The sequence below is a fragment of the Vigna unguiculata genome, chromosome 3, assembly GCF_004118075.2.
Source record: "Vigna unguiculata cultivar IT97K-499-35 chromosome 3, ASM411807v1, whole genome shotgun sequence".
Classification (NCBI taxonomy): Eukaryota; Viridiplantae; Streptophyta; class Magnoliopsida; order Fabales; family Fabaceae; genus Vigna; species Vigna unguiculata.
Genome location: NC_040281.1, coordinates 40,644,332 through 40,660,073, shown reverse-complemented (window position 1 = coordinate 40,660,073; position 15,742 = coordinate 40,644,332). Strand labels below are relative to the sequence as shown.

The following is a 15,742-nucleotide window of genomic DNA, read 5'->3' as shown; positions in this document are numbered from 1 at the left end:
ATTACAAACATTTTAAAAAAAATATTTGTCGTTTATTTTGTATTACAAAACAAACATTTTATTTTATTTTTCATCTGCTTTAATTTTTCTAACTTAATTTGTATCTATTTCTCTCCTTAAAACCAAACATGACCTACGTATTTTACTTATTTTTCCAAAAATAAACTTGTACTCCATTTTCATGTTCTTAAAAAAAATATTTTGACTTTTTTTTACTCACTATTATAATTACTTTTAAATCATCACATCACACTATTAAAAAAATTAAAAATAAATAATTAAATAATAATTAGAATGGTAAGTTAAAAATAAATAAAATAAATAGATCAAACTACTGAAAATGGAAAAACTGAAATTCATTGGGATAAGTATCGTATGGCATAAAAAAGAATATTCTAATCGATAGTGGTGGTTGACTAGTTGCTTCCACAATTCAACTGTCATAAAGAGTGAAATTAATGATTTGAAATAGGTTTCCAATAAGGATTTTTTATTGTGATATAATTTATGAAATTTATCGTTCGGCATATTCTTTCTACATCATTTTCAATTATTACTTTCAAACACAAAGAAAGTTGTTATTTGCCACTCATAATTAATAATATCTTAATAAAACCTTTGGTTCATACAAAAGTAAGTGACTTTTCCTTTGAAGATTGGGACATGTTACCAGCAATTTAACTTTCAGTTTTCCACCACGTGTATTTTTAGATTTAACTATAACCAAGTAAAACTAAATCAAATTTCAATTAATTTTAAAATTATAATAAATTATTTTATTTCTTATTATACTCAATATTGTAATTGAAATTAAAAAAAATATTTTGTTAACAATTAAATTTTAACAATTTTCTTTTATAATATATTCAAACATATATTCCCTCTTCAAAATTACTTTCAACAAACCCATCTTTTTATCGATAAATAGATGCAAACGTAAATATTGAACAGCAACTCATTAAAATAAAATAGTGTAATAAAAAATTAAAGCTAGTGAAATATAATAATTATTATGCGAGACACGACCTTTGAAAAAGAGAAAAACATGTCGTGTTCAAAGTATAAGTGTCAGCACGTCGTTTTTCAGTAATATAACAATAATAATAATAATCATCATAATCATAATCATGATAATAAATAATAAAATATGATAATAGATAGACGACTAGTTGACCAATACCATATATGTAAAAATAATATTCTGATTTTTAATTTTGTAAAGAAAAATAAGAAAAAAATGGAGAAGAAACCAAAATTTGAATTGGATAAAAAAATGAGTATAATGCAGTGAAATGTAGAAAATGGTGCGCGAAGAGTAAGAGGGAGGAGAATACGTGGTGGGAGAAGCACAAACCTAGGCTAAGACACATGAAGACCCACAATTCTATGTTAAATTTTCTTGTCTTGTCTCTTTTCCTTTTTTTCTTTCTCTCTTTCTGTCTTTGTGTCTCTGTCTTCGTGCATTTCACTTTTCTGCAACACCCACAAAGCTCTTTCATTTTTTCATCTTCTGATTTTTTCAGTTTCAGTTATTGGATCTCCCTTGCTTCTCCTCATCGTCTTCACTTTCAATCCCTGGAGCTCGAGAATTCCTGCTCCTTCTTCTCCCGCGTCTTAGGGTACACTTTCTGCTTCCATTTCAAGTAATTATTCCTTCTTTATTTATCTATGTGCTTATTTCGTTCATAGTTATTGTTGTTCCTTTTAGAATTTGTGGTGTCGCAACATCGAATATTCCTTTGTGTCAAGCATCCCAATATTTAGGGCCTTGAAATATTTTACTGTATTACGAGATTATGTCTTCAATTCTTTATTGGCGTGTAAGTCTGGTGTTGATAGGTTAAAAATCTATTAATTTGTCAGGGTTTTCAGTATACTATAGTATTTGTGCTTGAAAGAATCGAATCTGATAACATGTCCAAAACTGATTCTATCTCTCTTGTTAAAAGAAAAAAGATTTATTTTATTTCATTTGTTAGAATAGTAGTATCTTGCATGCTGATCAAAGATAGTTAATATTAGGGTATGAGAGGCTTCGAAACTTGCTCAATAAAAAGGTGTGGGGAGGGCTAAAAACTCGTTTCATTACAATTTGGGACGCTTTAAAATTGGCTGTGAAGAAAGATACTAAAGGTGATGTACTTCAAGAGAAGTGTTGATTTCAAGAAAAGTTTTCTTTTTGGGTCAAAGGATCGAGAAAAAGGTCTAACCTTGATTCTGATTTGTGAAATAACTTATGTGTGATTCATGATCACTCTAAGACATCATATGCATAGGGACCGTGAGTGAGAAGAGAACTCATTTTTTTTTTTTTACTTTTGTTCTAAATTTTTCCTTCTTACATGTCAGTTACCAGAGGCGCATTTCTGGTTTATTGATTGTCAATGGGAGCTACACTGGGAAAGAGTGACTCGCCAAAAAAGGGTTGGATGCCAGAAACCAAGCTAGAAGCTAAAATGGTCGAAGCAATGCAGCGGAGGGAGTCTCATGGATGTTCTGTGAAATCATTCAACACTATAATTTTGAAATTCCCAAAGATTGACGAGAGTCTTAGAAAATGCAAAGCCATATTTGAGCAGTTTGGTAGGCTTTCTCCACTTCCAATTTACAGTTTTTGAAATTGTGTTTTTATTCAACAATAATATATTTGGCTTGAAAGCAGGTACCATAAATTTCACTTCAGAGCAAGAGTAAGCGGTAAATGTCTTGGAATCATTTTTATTGTGCCTCTGTCATGATAAACTTCATCTAATCCTATGTTTAAACAGTTCAATAGTGATTAGAATTCAATTAGATTGTATGCACTAAAACTGAAAAAGTTTGCTTATTTTTGTGGTCTGACCTGTTATCTATTGAGCACATTCATAGGCTTTAGCTGTGGAGCAAAATTTTCTAACACATTGTTTTTGTCAGCACTAATGGCCACTCAAATTGAATTATTGGCATTTATATCTGTTATAACTCTTAACAGCTGTGTGTTTATACCTTTTCTTGTAGATGAGGATTCTAATGGGACAATAGATCAAGAGGAGTTGAAAAAGAGTTTCAGTAAGCTGGAAATTTCTTTTACTGAGGAGGAGATAAATGATCTTTTTGAAGCATGTGATATTAACGAGGATATGGGAATGAAGTTCAATGAGTTTATTGTACTTCTTTGCCTTGTATACCTTCTCAAGGATGACCCAGCAGCTCTTCACGCTGTATCCTAACACAAATTATCTTGTGCTATATTAATTTCATTAGCATGAGTCTATTTATTAATGTAGTTAGAAATTCTTAAAGAATTCAATTTTGAATGACAAACAACTAGTAACCTGCTCTTATATGCTGATTGATATTTGAATTAATTGGGGTATTACATGTTTATCTACTGAGAATTGAATCTGGATTTTTGTCTTTTGCAGCTTGTGCCCCTGATGTTTTACACTCAATGAACAATCCGGTTCTGTATGTTTAATCATTTTTTATGTTATGGTCTTGCTTTTCTCTTTCATGCATTTCTTCATGCCGGTCTTCATGGTTGGTTTGATAACATTAAGCCTTGAAGTTCCATGTTTTGCTGCCTCTTTAAATTGTTTACCATGACTTCCCTAGAAATCACAAATTGGGATTCCAAATCTGGAGGCAACATTCGAGACTTTGGTTGATACATTTGTATTCTTAGACAAGAATAAGGATGGCTATGTCAGCAAAAATGAGATGGTCCAAGCTATAAATGAAACTACAACAGGGGAACGTTCTTCCGGAAGAATAGCCATGAAAAGATTTGGTCAGTTGTCTCTCCCTCTGCCTTTGTGTGTAAATAACGTGCATACAAACTCAAAAAGGGTATTCAAGCATGCTTAAACACAGACATACTCATACTATCAGGGCGCATGATGTATTTTTATTTTGAAATATAATGTAACATTCTTAAAAGTCAATGCCTCTTCAATGATCACAAACGGAAGAACACCATTGCATTTAGTTTTCAAGCTAGATCATAACACACTTAAAACATTAGCAGATGGAAACATTTAAGGAACTCACAGGTCATGATAGGTACCATGAATTGTTTCTGTTGCAGAGAGTTTGTCTATTTATCTGTTACATCATTCTGTTTCTAATCGTTAGTATTGCATGAAATATAGAACTATATTTCAAAATGTCAGTATGAATGTCTTGGTATCTCAGTTTTTACTTTACATGCTGAAAAATGAAAAACCTATCATTGCTCTGAAGACAATCTATATAGTAACAACCCAAAAGCAATGTTGTCTGTTTTGTTTCTTCCTAAAGTAGTATTTTATCTACTAATAAGTATTTTTGTTTTCTCTGCAAAATGTGCAGAAGAAATGGATTGGGATAAAAATGGAATGGTAAACTTCAAGGAGTTTCTTTTTGCTTTTACAAGTTGGGTTGGAATTGAGGACGAGGAAAATGAAGAGGCCTAAATCATGTCATCTAAATATCTACTGCCTCTCAGCCCAAACAAGCAAAAGGGCTTTTCCAGTTTTCCCTTGCAATAAAGGCCTAGTTGCTACATGTTGAATTTTGTTGAAACTTCCATTCGTGAACCTTCACTATGTAAATAGTAAGTGTAGAACTAGGTGAGTATTGAAGAATATTCAAATTTACATGTTAAATGTTACCATAGTGATTGTATTTGTTGCTGCTGCTTTCTCTTTCTCGCGCATTCCTCATTTGGGCTTAGTATTCTACTTTGAGCATCCTTTGGTAGTAGTAAAATTGAAACAGTAAAAGATAAAGTGAATTATTTAACAATATTTTAACATATTGAAAAGATGAAAATCAAAGATTGACGCATCTACTTGTAGTTAGTTATTCAATTCCTCGTACTCCACTACCAGGTAAATAGATATTCTCTCTGTCGCCTTTTCAGTTTCTAGTTAATTAATTGATTGATAGTGTAAGATTACGTGTTACCACATGGCGATGTTTGGTTTATCTAGTTTGTGACTCAACCATGGTTGGTCCCTATAGAAGGACAACCCATTGAGACGGGAAAAAGCACAAGCAGACACAGGATTTGCAATAGTGACAGTGACCAATCTTTTCCTAGTAACAGGATATTAACCCAAAGTCTTAATTTTAAAAGTTCTTGAAATAACATTCCAAAATATGTACTAAATTGTTTTAGAAAGTTTATTCTATAATGGAAAATTCAATATTATAATGAATGAAAAAATGCTAAGGACAAGATATTAGGGGTTAATCAATCACAATAAATTTTCATAATTCTTTTGTTATTATTGTGTTATTATCAGTAGGTTATGTGCTTATTCAATATTCACACTTACTCTAGACAGACATCTTGTCAATATCTTATACAAGAAGTCTCGCTTGACACAAATATGTAGATAATTTCATCAAGTCTATATTGCAAATCACATATGATTTATAAATATATGCATGAACATCAATAAAACTTTGTTAGAAGTTAAAATTTTTCGTATCACATGAAATTCAATTACAAAGTTTATCTTTTTAGTGATAAAACATGTAACATTTTTTGACGCACCATGTGATGAGATATAATTGATTTAAATCAATTTTAGTACTTGAAAAATGGATAAGTGATTTATTTTTATATTTATGAACTTTATTTATTGGATATCTAATCCTAAAGTTGGATTTTTATCACTTGTTTGTTTTCAATTGATTTGACTCTTGTTTCCTTTGATGTTTCCAAAATTATGTTTAGGAATTTTGTAAAGGATATGTTAAATTTTGAAATTTTGTTCTAATTTAACATAATCAATGAAAAATATTCTACTCTTTAGTAATTGCTTTATGAAACTATATGTCAATTGTATGGTTTTTTTTATTTTTTCTTTTCGTCATAATGCAATAACATTATATGGTTAGTTTAATTCTCAATGGAATGTTTGTCAAAAAGTTTTTGGACCTTCGCTTTCAATCATGTCAAGAGCAATTGATTTAATGTCATATTTGATCTTGAAGAATTGTTTGATTGACTAACATCAATGTAAGTGTACCACCCCTAAGTACAACTATTTTTTTAATTTTTTCTCATATAAATCAGTGCTCAAATTAACATCATTGTACCTTTGTACTACATTGAGAAATCAAATTTATCTATAATACAACCCACATTCATGAGTCTAACAAGTCTTCAAATGATCTTGATCGAAACGTTGAAAGCACCTAATTAGTTTACCTATTATCTTTGATGCACAAATACAACAAATAAGAGTCTCAGATCCTTGAAAGATTCAAAAAGTTTCTGTTGTATTTTGAAGAACTTGCACAACACACTACGGATAAGTCTTGAAGGACAGTAATTTTACACGCCTTAGGAAGTATTTTTTTTATTCGTGATTTGTTGGTTATTTACTACATGTGTTAGATGTAAAAAAATAATTAAAACAAAAGCTTTAATCGGATAGAGAGAGAAGTGTGTAGTGGTGAATAACTTTCTAATCATAAGCAATTTTCCTCCTGCATATAACGATGTTTGCTTTAAATAAGTTCGCAATAAAATTTCAATAATTTAGACATACTAAGATTGAGAAGCTGATTTTCCTTTTTTCTTCTTCGTTTTAATTTAGAGTTAGGATTATAAGGAGATGTTTAGTGAATTCCCAACATATAAGTAGGGGTGGCAAACGGGCCAGCCCGGCCCGTTTTGGCCCGGCCCGTATGTGGCCCGTCAAAAAACGGGCCGGGACGGGTCAGCCCGTCAAATAGAAACGGGCCAATAATCACAACCTGTCCTGTATAGGACGGGCTAACGGGCCGGGTCGGGCTGACCCGTCTAGTTTTTTTTTTAGATTTTTTTAATTTTTTAAATTAGTTTTCAAATTTTTTAATTTGTTTTATTTTTTAAATTTGTTTATATATACATATAAATTATTATTAAAGTCATATTTAATCAAATAAAATATTATTTTAAATTTTAATTGATTAGTTAATGTTTTTAATTAGATAAAAAATAATTATTAAATTTACATATTAAATTATTCAATTATAACTAATAATTCAAACTTAATTTGTAGGTGTTGATGATTTAAATTACGATACTATTATATATTTCTACATTTAAAATATATAATCTAAAAAGTTAATCTTTTTAATTATTTTTATTTTATTTTATTTTTTTAAAACGGGCCAACGGGCCAGGACGGGCCAGCCCGTACTTTGGTCCGTCAAGTTGACGGGCTGACGGATTGAAATCTTTAACCCAGCCCGTTCCTTTTAGCACGGGCTGACGGACTGGCCCGTTGGGCCCAGCCCGTTTTGCCACCCCTACATATAAGCATATAATAAGACACCCACCTTTTTATATTTAATGTACACACATTTACTCATCATAACTATTAAAAAACAACTAACTAATTTATTGATAAATGTTAAAGCTAAAAATACTCAAATGAAGAAAATACCAGTAACTTAGGCAAACACATTTTGCTAATAATCTTGCTTTAAATGACATTTTTTTTTTCTTAGAAACCAACCTACAAGACTTATAAACCTCCTCACCCACTTTGAAGGTATATAAAATGGGTTGCTCTATAAACTATTTAAAAGGACCGAATTAGACAATGAGATTTTTTATACTTTTTGGAATAATTAAAATTATAACACATGAATAATTTAAAATAACTAAAATTAATTATAATATACATGTTTAAACTATTTCATAATTTACATTTTCAAATATATCTTTTCTGAATAATTTTAAAATGTTGATTTCAACTTCCTTTTAATATGTTTTAGATTGTATTGTTCGAAAAATAGGTGGAGACATAAAAAAACTATAGCAAGCAAATGTCCTCCATTAATATATTGGATCACTTCTTGTTCAGTCTAAAATGGACTTTCAAAAATATATTTTTCACAGAATAAATGGTAATGTTCTATGAGATTAGTGAAGTCTTGAGTTAGTAACATTACTTCCTCTCATTATCCGATCTTCAAGGATAACCTTGTTCTTGATGTTGTGATTTGGTAATTATAATATATATATATATATATATATATATATATATATATATATATATATATATATATATATATATATATATATATATATGATTTCATAACTCAAGCATAGCAAAACTAATTATGCTAGGTGAGGGTATTAGATGAAATTTTCATACTTTTCTTGAACCTTACATTTTAAAGTTATATGAATTTTTGATACTTATTATAGGAAAATTATACTTTTACTCTCATTTTTTGAATTTCATCCTTTATTCCTTAACGTGGCATAATGTGAATTATTGATCGATTCTTTCAAAGAAAAAGATAATGGTACATTAATCAATTATTCACAATAAGTCACGTCAGGTAGTAAAGGACGAGAGTCAAAAACTTAGAGTCATAATATAATTGTTCTTTATGATATGATTGTTCTCTCTAATTGTTATGTGTTATACATGTGCATGGTAAGGGAAAGTGAATTGAGAGAGATGATGCTTACGTTGAGACAGAGAGTTAATGAGGAGAGAGAAGAGCACTTTGCAATAAATGAGGAAAGAGAAAGCTTGCATACGAAAAGTATTACAATTGTGTGTATAAAGAAGGAAAGGGTATAGGAAAACAGAAACGAGTTGAATGCTCGAACTATGCATTTTATCATGCCCCCTTCAAGTTGGGATTATAAATGTCGAGGACACCCAGCTTGGAGCATAAAGAGGAAAAAATATTAGGTTGCAGCGGTTTGGTAAGGATGTCGACAAGTTGAAGAGACGAAGACACAAGTAGAAGTTTGATGAAACCTGATTGAATTTTCTCACGAGTGAGATGACAGTCTATCTCAATATGTTTTGTTCTTTCGTGATAAACTTGATTATTAGCAATGTAGATGGCTGATTGGTTGTCACAAAAAATAGGCACAAGTTTGGTATGAGAAAAACGAAGGTCATTTAGAACGTAAGAAATCCATTGCACCTCACAGACAGTGGCAGCCAATGCCCTGTATTCTGCTTCACAAGAACTACAAGAGATGGTGATTTGATTTTTTGTTTTCCATGAAACAATAGAATCTCCAATGTAAACCAAAAGATCAATTATAGATTTTCTTGTTTTAGGGCAGGCAGCCCAATCCGCATCACTATAGGCGCGTATCTGACAATGACCTTTGTTGCTGATGAAAATGCCACGTCCAGGATTGTTTTTCAGGTAGAAAAGGATTTTGAGAGCAACACGTCGATGGTCATTAGTGGGGAAGGAAACAAATTGGCTGAGATGATGAACGACAAACACAATATTTGGGCGAGTGTTTGTGAGATAGAGAAGACGACCAATGAGACGTCTGAAGGATGAAGCTTCGCTATCACCTAGTAAGGAAGTAGAATATGCATTTTCGCGAGATGAGTGTGTCATAAGGGGTAGGAACAGGAGCACAGTTTAACATATCTGCTTCTTGGAAAATATTTAAGACATATTTGCGTTGAGAAAGGTGAATTCCATGTTGGCTACGGGCAACCTCAAGCCCAAGAAAGTATGTAAGATTTTCGAGGATTTTGATGCGAAAATGCTTGTGTAGTTGGTCAATAATGTTTAAAATTTCTTGGACATTATCTCCAGCAAGAACAACATCGTCAACATAAATTAGCAAGACAGTAATACGGTCTCCAGAAGATTTAATAAACAAAGAGTGATCAGACTGAGAGTAATGATAGCCATGACTGATAAGAAATTGAGAGAGCTTGAAGTACCATTGTCTACTTGCTTGGCGAAGCCCATATAAAGAACGTTGCAACTTACAAACTTGTTGAGGATGAACTTGTTTGAAGCCAGGAGGCAATTGCATATAGATATCCTCGTGCAAATCGCCATGTAAAAAAGCGTTGTTTACGTCTATTTGTCGTAACTCCCAATTTTGCATGCTGCCATTGCAAGAAGAATACGTAAAGTAGTTAATTTGGCCATAGGAGAAAAAGTGTCAACAAAGTCAATGTCTTCACGTTGCGAGTAGCCCTTGGCGACTAATCTAGCTTTATATCGATTAATGGTGTCGTCAGCCTTATGTTTGATCTTATATATCCACCTGCATCCGATAACTTTGGCATTGGAAGGAAGGTCAGTTAGAACCCATGTATTGTTGGTTTCAAGAGCTGCAATCTCTTCTTGCATGGCTTTATTCCAACATGAATGCTTAAAAGCTTCTTCGTAAGAACGTGGTTCATGATGAGAAAATATAGATCAAATAACTTTCTTGAAATCACTAGATAAAGAAGCATAAGAAACAAACTTTTCTATTGAATATTTGGTAATCATATTGTTAGAGAAGATGGAAGAATTAGAAATGTTATAATCTTGAAGATAAGAAGGCATTTTTTGAACACGAGTGGATTTACGAACGTCTATATTTGTATTTTCATTGTCGAAATTATTTTCGACATTATTGGTGACATCAAAAGTTTGATCATCATGGATGTTATTATTATGAACAAGACGGGTATCAAAGTAGGCAGTATCATTAGATTCATAGATATCAGGAAAAGGCATGCAAATGTCATATGTAACGGTACCTAATTTTTTCGAAAAAGGGGAGCAATTTTCATGAAAATTAACATGATAAGACACTTCAATCTTATGGGTTTTAAGGTTAGGATACATGTAACCTTTCGTGTTTGGTTGAAAGCAAATGAAGACTCCAGGAGTAGCACAACTGTCAAGTTTTTTGCGGTGGGAACTAAGAGTAGTGGCATAGCAAAGACATCCAAATATGCGAAGCATAGATATATCACAAAATTTTCCATGTAACTTTTCATAAGGTGAACAATTATCAAGTAAAGGTGTTGGGGTACAATTAATCAAGTAAACTACATGCAAGAGAGCATAATTCCAAAAGCTTAAAGGTAAATCAGAGTGAAACAATAAGGCTCGAGTAACGTTAAGAAGGTGTTGATGCTTACGTTCTACGATCCCATTTTGTTCCGGTGTTTCAACACAAGTCTTTTGATGGGCAATGCCTTTGGATAAAAATTAAGTCTCCATATTAAACTCAGCACCATTATCAATCCGGATTATTTTTAAAGTATGATTAAACTAACGTTCAATATAGGAAATTAAGTTTTTTATGATGTCACGAGTTTCAACTTTAGAACCCGTAGAAAAATTCCAACAAAACCGAGTATAATCACCTACTATGGTAACAAAAAACTTATGACCATGCAAAGAAACAGTGAGCAGGGCCCCCAAATGTCGATATGCAAAAGTTCAAATGGTTGATTTGCACGTGATTTACTAATAGGAAAAAAAGGTTTCTTTTGTTTAGACTCATGACATGTATTACAGATGAAAGTTTTGTCAAACTTGATATATGGATACATCTTTTGCAATGTATACAAACGCTTAATAGAGGGGTGGCCCATTTGAAAGTGCCAAGTATCATGGTTTTTTGTTTTACATCAATAGAGACATCGTTAATGAATGAAGAAATGATTCTCTTATCAAGCACGTAGAAACCATTGAGCATGCTAACTATACCAATCTTCTCGCTGGTTTGAAGATCCTGTATAATGCAGTTTTGGGAAGAAAATATCAGTTTATATTGAAGATCAGAAGTTAACTTAGAAATAAATATAAGATTAAAATGAAAATCAGGAATGTGTAAAACGTCTTTTAAAATAAACTTTTCTGTAAAAGGTACAATGCCCTTGTGAGTAGCAAAAACACATTCCCCATTTGGCAATTCTACTGAAATAGGTTTAATGGTTTGATATGAGGAGAAATCATTTAAAGATACACACACGTGATCCGTTGCATTAGAATCGAAAATCCAAAGGAATTTTGTATCGAGTTTACCTGATGATGAAAGATTTGGAGTGGTGACAGTAAGAGAACCTACTTGGTTGAGTTGAATGGCAGGAGCATTGGAGTTTTGACTCGAATCATGTTGTTGTAAAAGATTGAGCAAAGTATGATATTGCTGAGAAGTTAAACGAATGTTTGCATGTTCTGAGTTTTTTTGTTCTATCAGCACTATCTCCTTGCATAGTGATACTATTGGCATTCTTGGAGTTATAAAGCTTGTGACTGGGAGGATACCCATGCTTCTGATAACAAACATCAATGGTATGACCAATCTTGGCATAATGGGCACAAGTTTTCTTGGTGAACCTATAGTTTTTGTTTTCTTGGTTGGTGGGAAAACCATTCTTGCGATAACACGTATTTTCACTATGTCCGGGCGACTACAAAAACTACAAGTGATAGAAGATGTACCTTCTTTTCCATGATTGACGTTGGTGCTTTTTATACTAGCAACAAAATTGCTATTACTTAACTGACGCTCTTGTTGAGCAATGAAAGAAAAAAATTTCGTGATGGAAGGTAAAGGTTCCATGAGAAGCACATGAGATTTGACATTGGCATATTGGGTGTTCAAACCACGAAGAAACTGCATAGCTTGGTCTTCTTGCTTTCGCTGAATGATGATAGAAGAAACCTTGCAAGAATACCTAGTTGGGCAAGAACAAATGGGGTCTGGCCTAAAATTATCTAACTCATCCCATAAAATCGAAGTTTCATAAAATATTCGGTCACTGTTAATTCACCTTGGCAAAGAGAATAGGCTTCAAGTTGCAAATCTGATATGCGCAAAAGATCACCTTGGCCAAATCTTGTTTTTAAATCTTTCCAAATGTCTGCAGCAACGTCCATCCAAATGATGCTTTGGCAAATGGGCACAAAAACAGAATGAATAATCCAAGACACTACCATGTTATTGCATCTTTTCCAAGAGGAGTAAGAGGTATCAATTTTAGCAGGTTGAGGAACACTTCCATAGATGATCTCAACTTTATTTTTTGCGCTTAAGGCTGTGATCATGGATCTACTCCATGAGTGATAATTTGTAGGATCAAGAACATGAGAGACTAAGGCCATTGCTGGATTTTTGTTCAGATGAAGGTAAAGAAAGTTGTGCATGGACTGTTCTTGCATGGTTTGGGGTTGATTTTGGATGACAAAGTTTTGCTCAGACATGCTGCAAAAGAAAAAGTGAGTGTGTAGTAGAGCTCTTCATACGAATATGAAGAGCTTTGATACCATGTTATGTGATATGCATGTGCATGGTAAGAGGGAGTGAACTGAGAGAGAGATGATGCTTACGTTGAAACAGAAAGAGTTAATGAGGAGAGAGAATAACACTTTGCAATAAATGCAGAAAGAGAAAGCTTGCATACGAAAAGTATTACAATTGTGTGTATAAAGAAAGAAAGGGTACAAATATATATATAGGAAAATAGAAATGAGCATAATGCTCAAACTATGCATTTTATCACTAATAACAATAAAAGGAACAAAATATAATGATCAAATTGTGTGAATATAATATTTAACAAGTGAGTCGAATTATGTTGTCTCTAAACATGCAATTCTACATATTTATTAATTATTTACTGAAATGTGAATTATATGAAAAATTATCAACCACAAATCATAATTAATATTTCTCAAAAGATTTAGATAACTATTTATAAATAACATGTCTTTCCTTAATTATAGGTAGTAGATATGAGAATGATACCCTCCTAACCTACAGAAGGATAATGTCTAAAAAAAGTATTATGATATTCATAAATATTTCATAATTTTGCCGAAACGGAGAGCAGATCGTTTGTCATCATTTTAATTGGATTCCCTTTCAAAAGTCAATAGTCTTTATTATTATTAGACTTAATTAGTAATTTAGTCTTTTAATTTGTTAATTTTTAGTTTATTTTTCTTTTCTTGTTATTTTTTTTTTCAATTTAGTTTTTTAATTTTTTTAAAATTATTCAATTTAGTCCTTTAATTGTTTAAAAATATTCAATTTAAAAAAAAATCTCTTTAATCCCTTTATTTAAAATTTTAATTCAATTTAGTTTTCTTAATTTTTAAAATGATTCAAATTTGTCATCTTCAGTTTGAGATCAAATTATTAATTAAGTTTAATTATAAGTTATATATACATATTAAAATAAATTTTTATAATTTATACAACAAACCACTCCACTTAAATACTCAGCTTATTCTATTTTTTACATTCTACCTAAATATTCACGTTTACATTTAGTTGAAGTGGTTTGATGTATAGATTCTAAAAAAAATATTAACATGTATATATGAGTTATAATTAAACTTAACTATTAATTTGATCTCAAATTAAAGATGACAAAATTCAATCATTTAAAAAAATAGATGGACTAAATTGAATCAAAATTTTATATAAAGGGGCTAAATTTTAATTATTAGAAAAATTAAACCTTTTTAAATAATTGAGTGACTAAATTAAACCTTTTTAAAAATTGAAAGACTAAATTGAACCTAAAAAACAATAAAGAAACAAAAATAACCAAACTAATCGATTAGAGGACTAAATAACTAATTAAGCCTTATTATTACTAGTAAAAACACATGTATTATACATATATGTACATTACTTTCTTTATGATAACAAAAATAATAAAATTATTATAATTATAAATGTAAATTTAAATAATGTTTATGATTTTATTGTAAATAAGTTTTATTTTGTTTAGATAATTTTTTATTATAAATAGTTATTTAAGTTTAAAATAATACATAAGTTTTTAAATAAAAACGGTCAAATAAAGAATGGTTAAATTAAAAAAATACTTAAAGGGGTAAAATAAATTTTTTAATTAAAAAAAAAAACAATACTCAAAGGCTAAAATTGAAAATAAGATATGTACGCTAAAAGATAAAATCTTTTTATACAATAGTATAGAAGTATGGATAAATAATACAAATAATATTTAAAGAATAAGATAAAAATAATGGTTAAGTATGTTTTTAGTCTTTGAAATTTGACTCAAAATTAAAATTTATCCTTATCCGAAACTTTGATAAATTTTTGTTTATAAACTTGAAAAATGAATGAATATAGTCATTTTAATCCAATTATGTTAATTTTTTTTCTTTTGACGTGTTGAACATATTTCATGTTAGTATTAGAGTTGTTTACACTATTTGACACATTTGTTTGTTCAATATTTGTTGAAAAATGCATTCGACACCTGAAAAAAAAGTTTACGTAATTGGGTTAGAAGAACTATATTAATTCATTCTGAAAGTTTTGGGACCTGTGTCAAAATTTCGGATAGGGACAAACTTTAATTTTTTGTCAAAGTTTAGAGACTAAAAACATAATTAACCCTAAAAATAATGCATGTGTGGCTAATATTTTGAATATTTTTAGTAATAATATATTGCAAACTATTATGAAATATAATCCCAAATTTTAAATAGTAACAAAATCCCATATTTTAAAATTAAGACAAAATCCTAAATAATTTAATTAATTAAAGGGTTAAATATGATTTTGGTTTCTTAACTTTCATTCTGAGTGAAATTTGAAATTATCTCTTTAAAACTTTAAATTTAATCCCCTGACTTTATAAATGTGTGAATTTAATATTTTTTACCAAATTTTATCAAGTTTATTTAATGTTTCAAACACATTTCATGATAACATTTGAGTTATTTACACGGTTTAATACATTTTCACGCATTTCTAAGATATATGAACTAAATTGATTCAATTTTTTTTTATAAAAACTAATTATAATTTTATAAAAGAAAAAAAAATATTTAGTCTTAATATTAATTTCAAATATTGAGTGTTACACATTACACTACACCAGGTGATTACTCTAAGTATTATAAAATATACTTTATAAAAGTAAATTGCCAAGAAAAATCCCATTAAACATACATTAAATATAAATGTTTATTTTTATAAATTAAAATTTATAATAAA

The 15,742-nt window shown here is 30.3% G+C and overlaps 1 protein-coding gene across 3 annotated transcripts; it reads left to right on the top strand.

Moving 5' to 3' along the window:
- The first annotated feature begins 1,342 nt into the window (after window positions 1-1,342).
- LOC114179570 (probable calcium-binding protein CML21) lies at window positions 1,343-4,662 on the top strand. 3 transcript variants are annotated; one of them, XM_028065961.1, is made up of 5 exons: window positions 1,343-1,619; window positions 2,357-2,583; window positions 2,998-3,200; window positions 3,595-3,769; window positions 4,330-4,662. In XM_028065961.1, the coding sequence occupies exons 2-5, from the start codon at window positions 2,385-2,387 to the stop codon at window positions 4,431-4,433; spliced, it is 681 nt and encodes a 226-aa protein (XP_027921762.1). In that variant the 5' UTR covers window positions 1,343-1,619; window positions 2,357-2,384; the 3' UTR covers window positions 4,434-4,662. The 3 variants fall into 3 exon arrangements, with proteins under 3 accessions (XP_027921762.1, XP_027921761.1, XP_027921760.1); XM_028065960.1 differs by having other exon boundaries at window positions 1,344-1,643; window positions 2,350-2,583; XM_028065959.1 differs by having other exon boundaries at window positions 1,345-1,619; window positions 2,350-2,583.
- The last annotated feature ends 11,080 nt before the right edge of the window (window positions 4,663-15,742 follow it).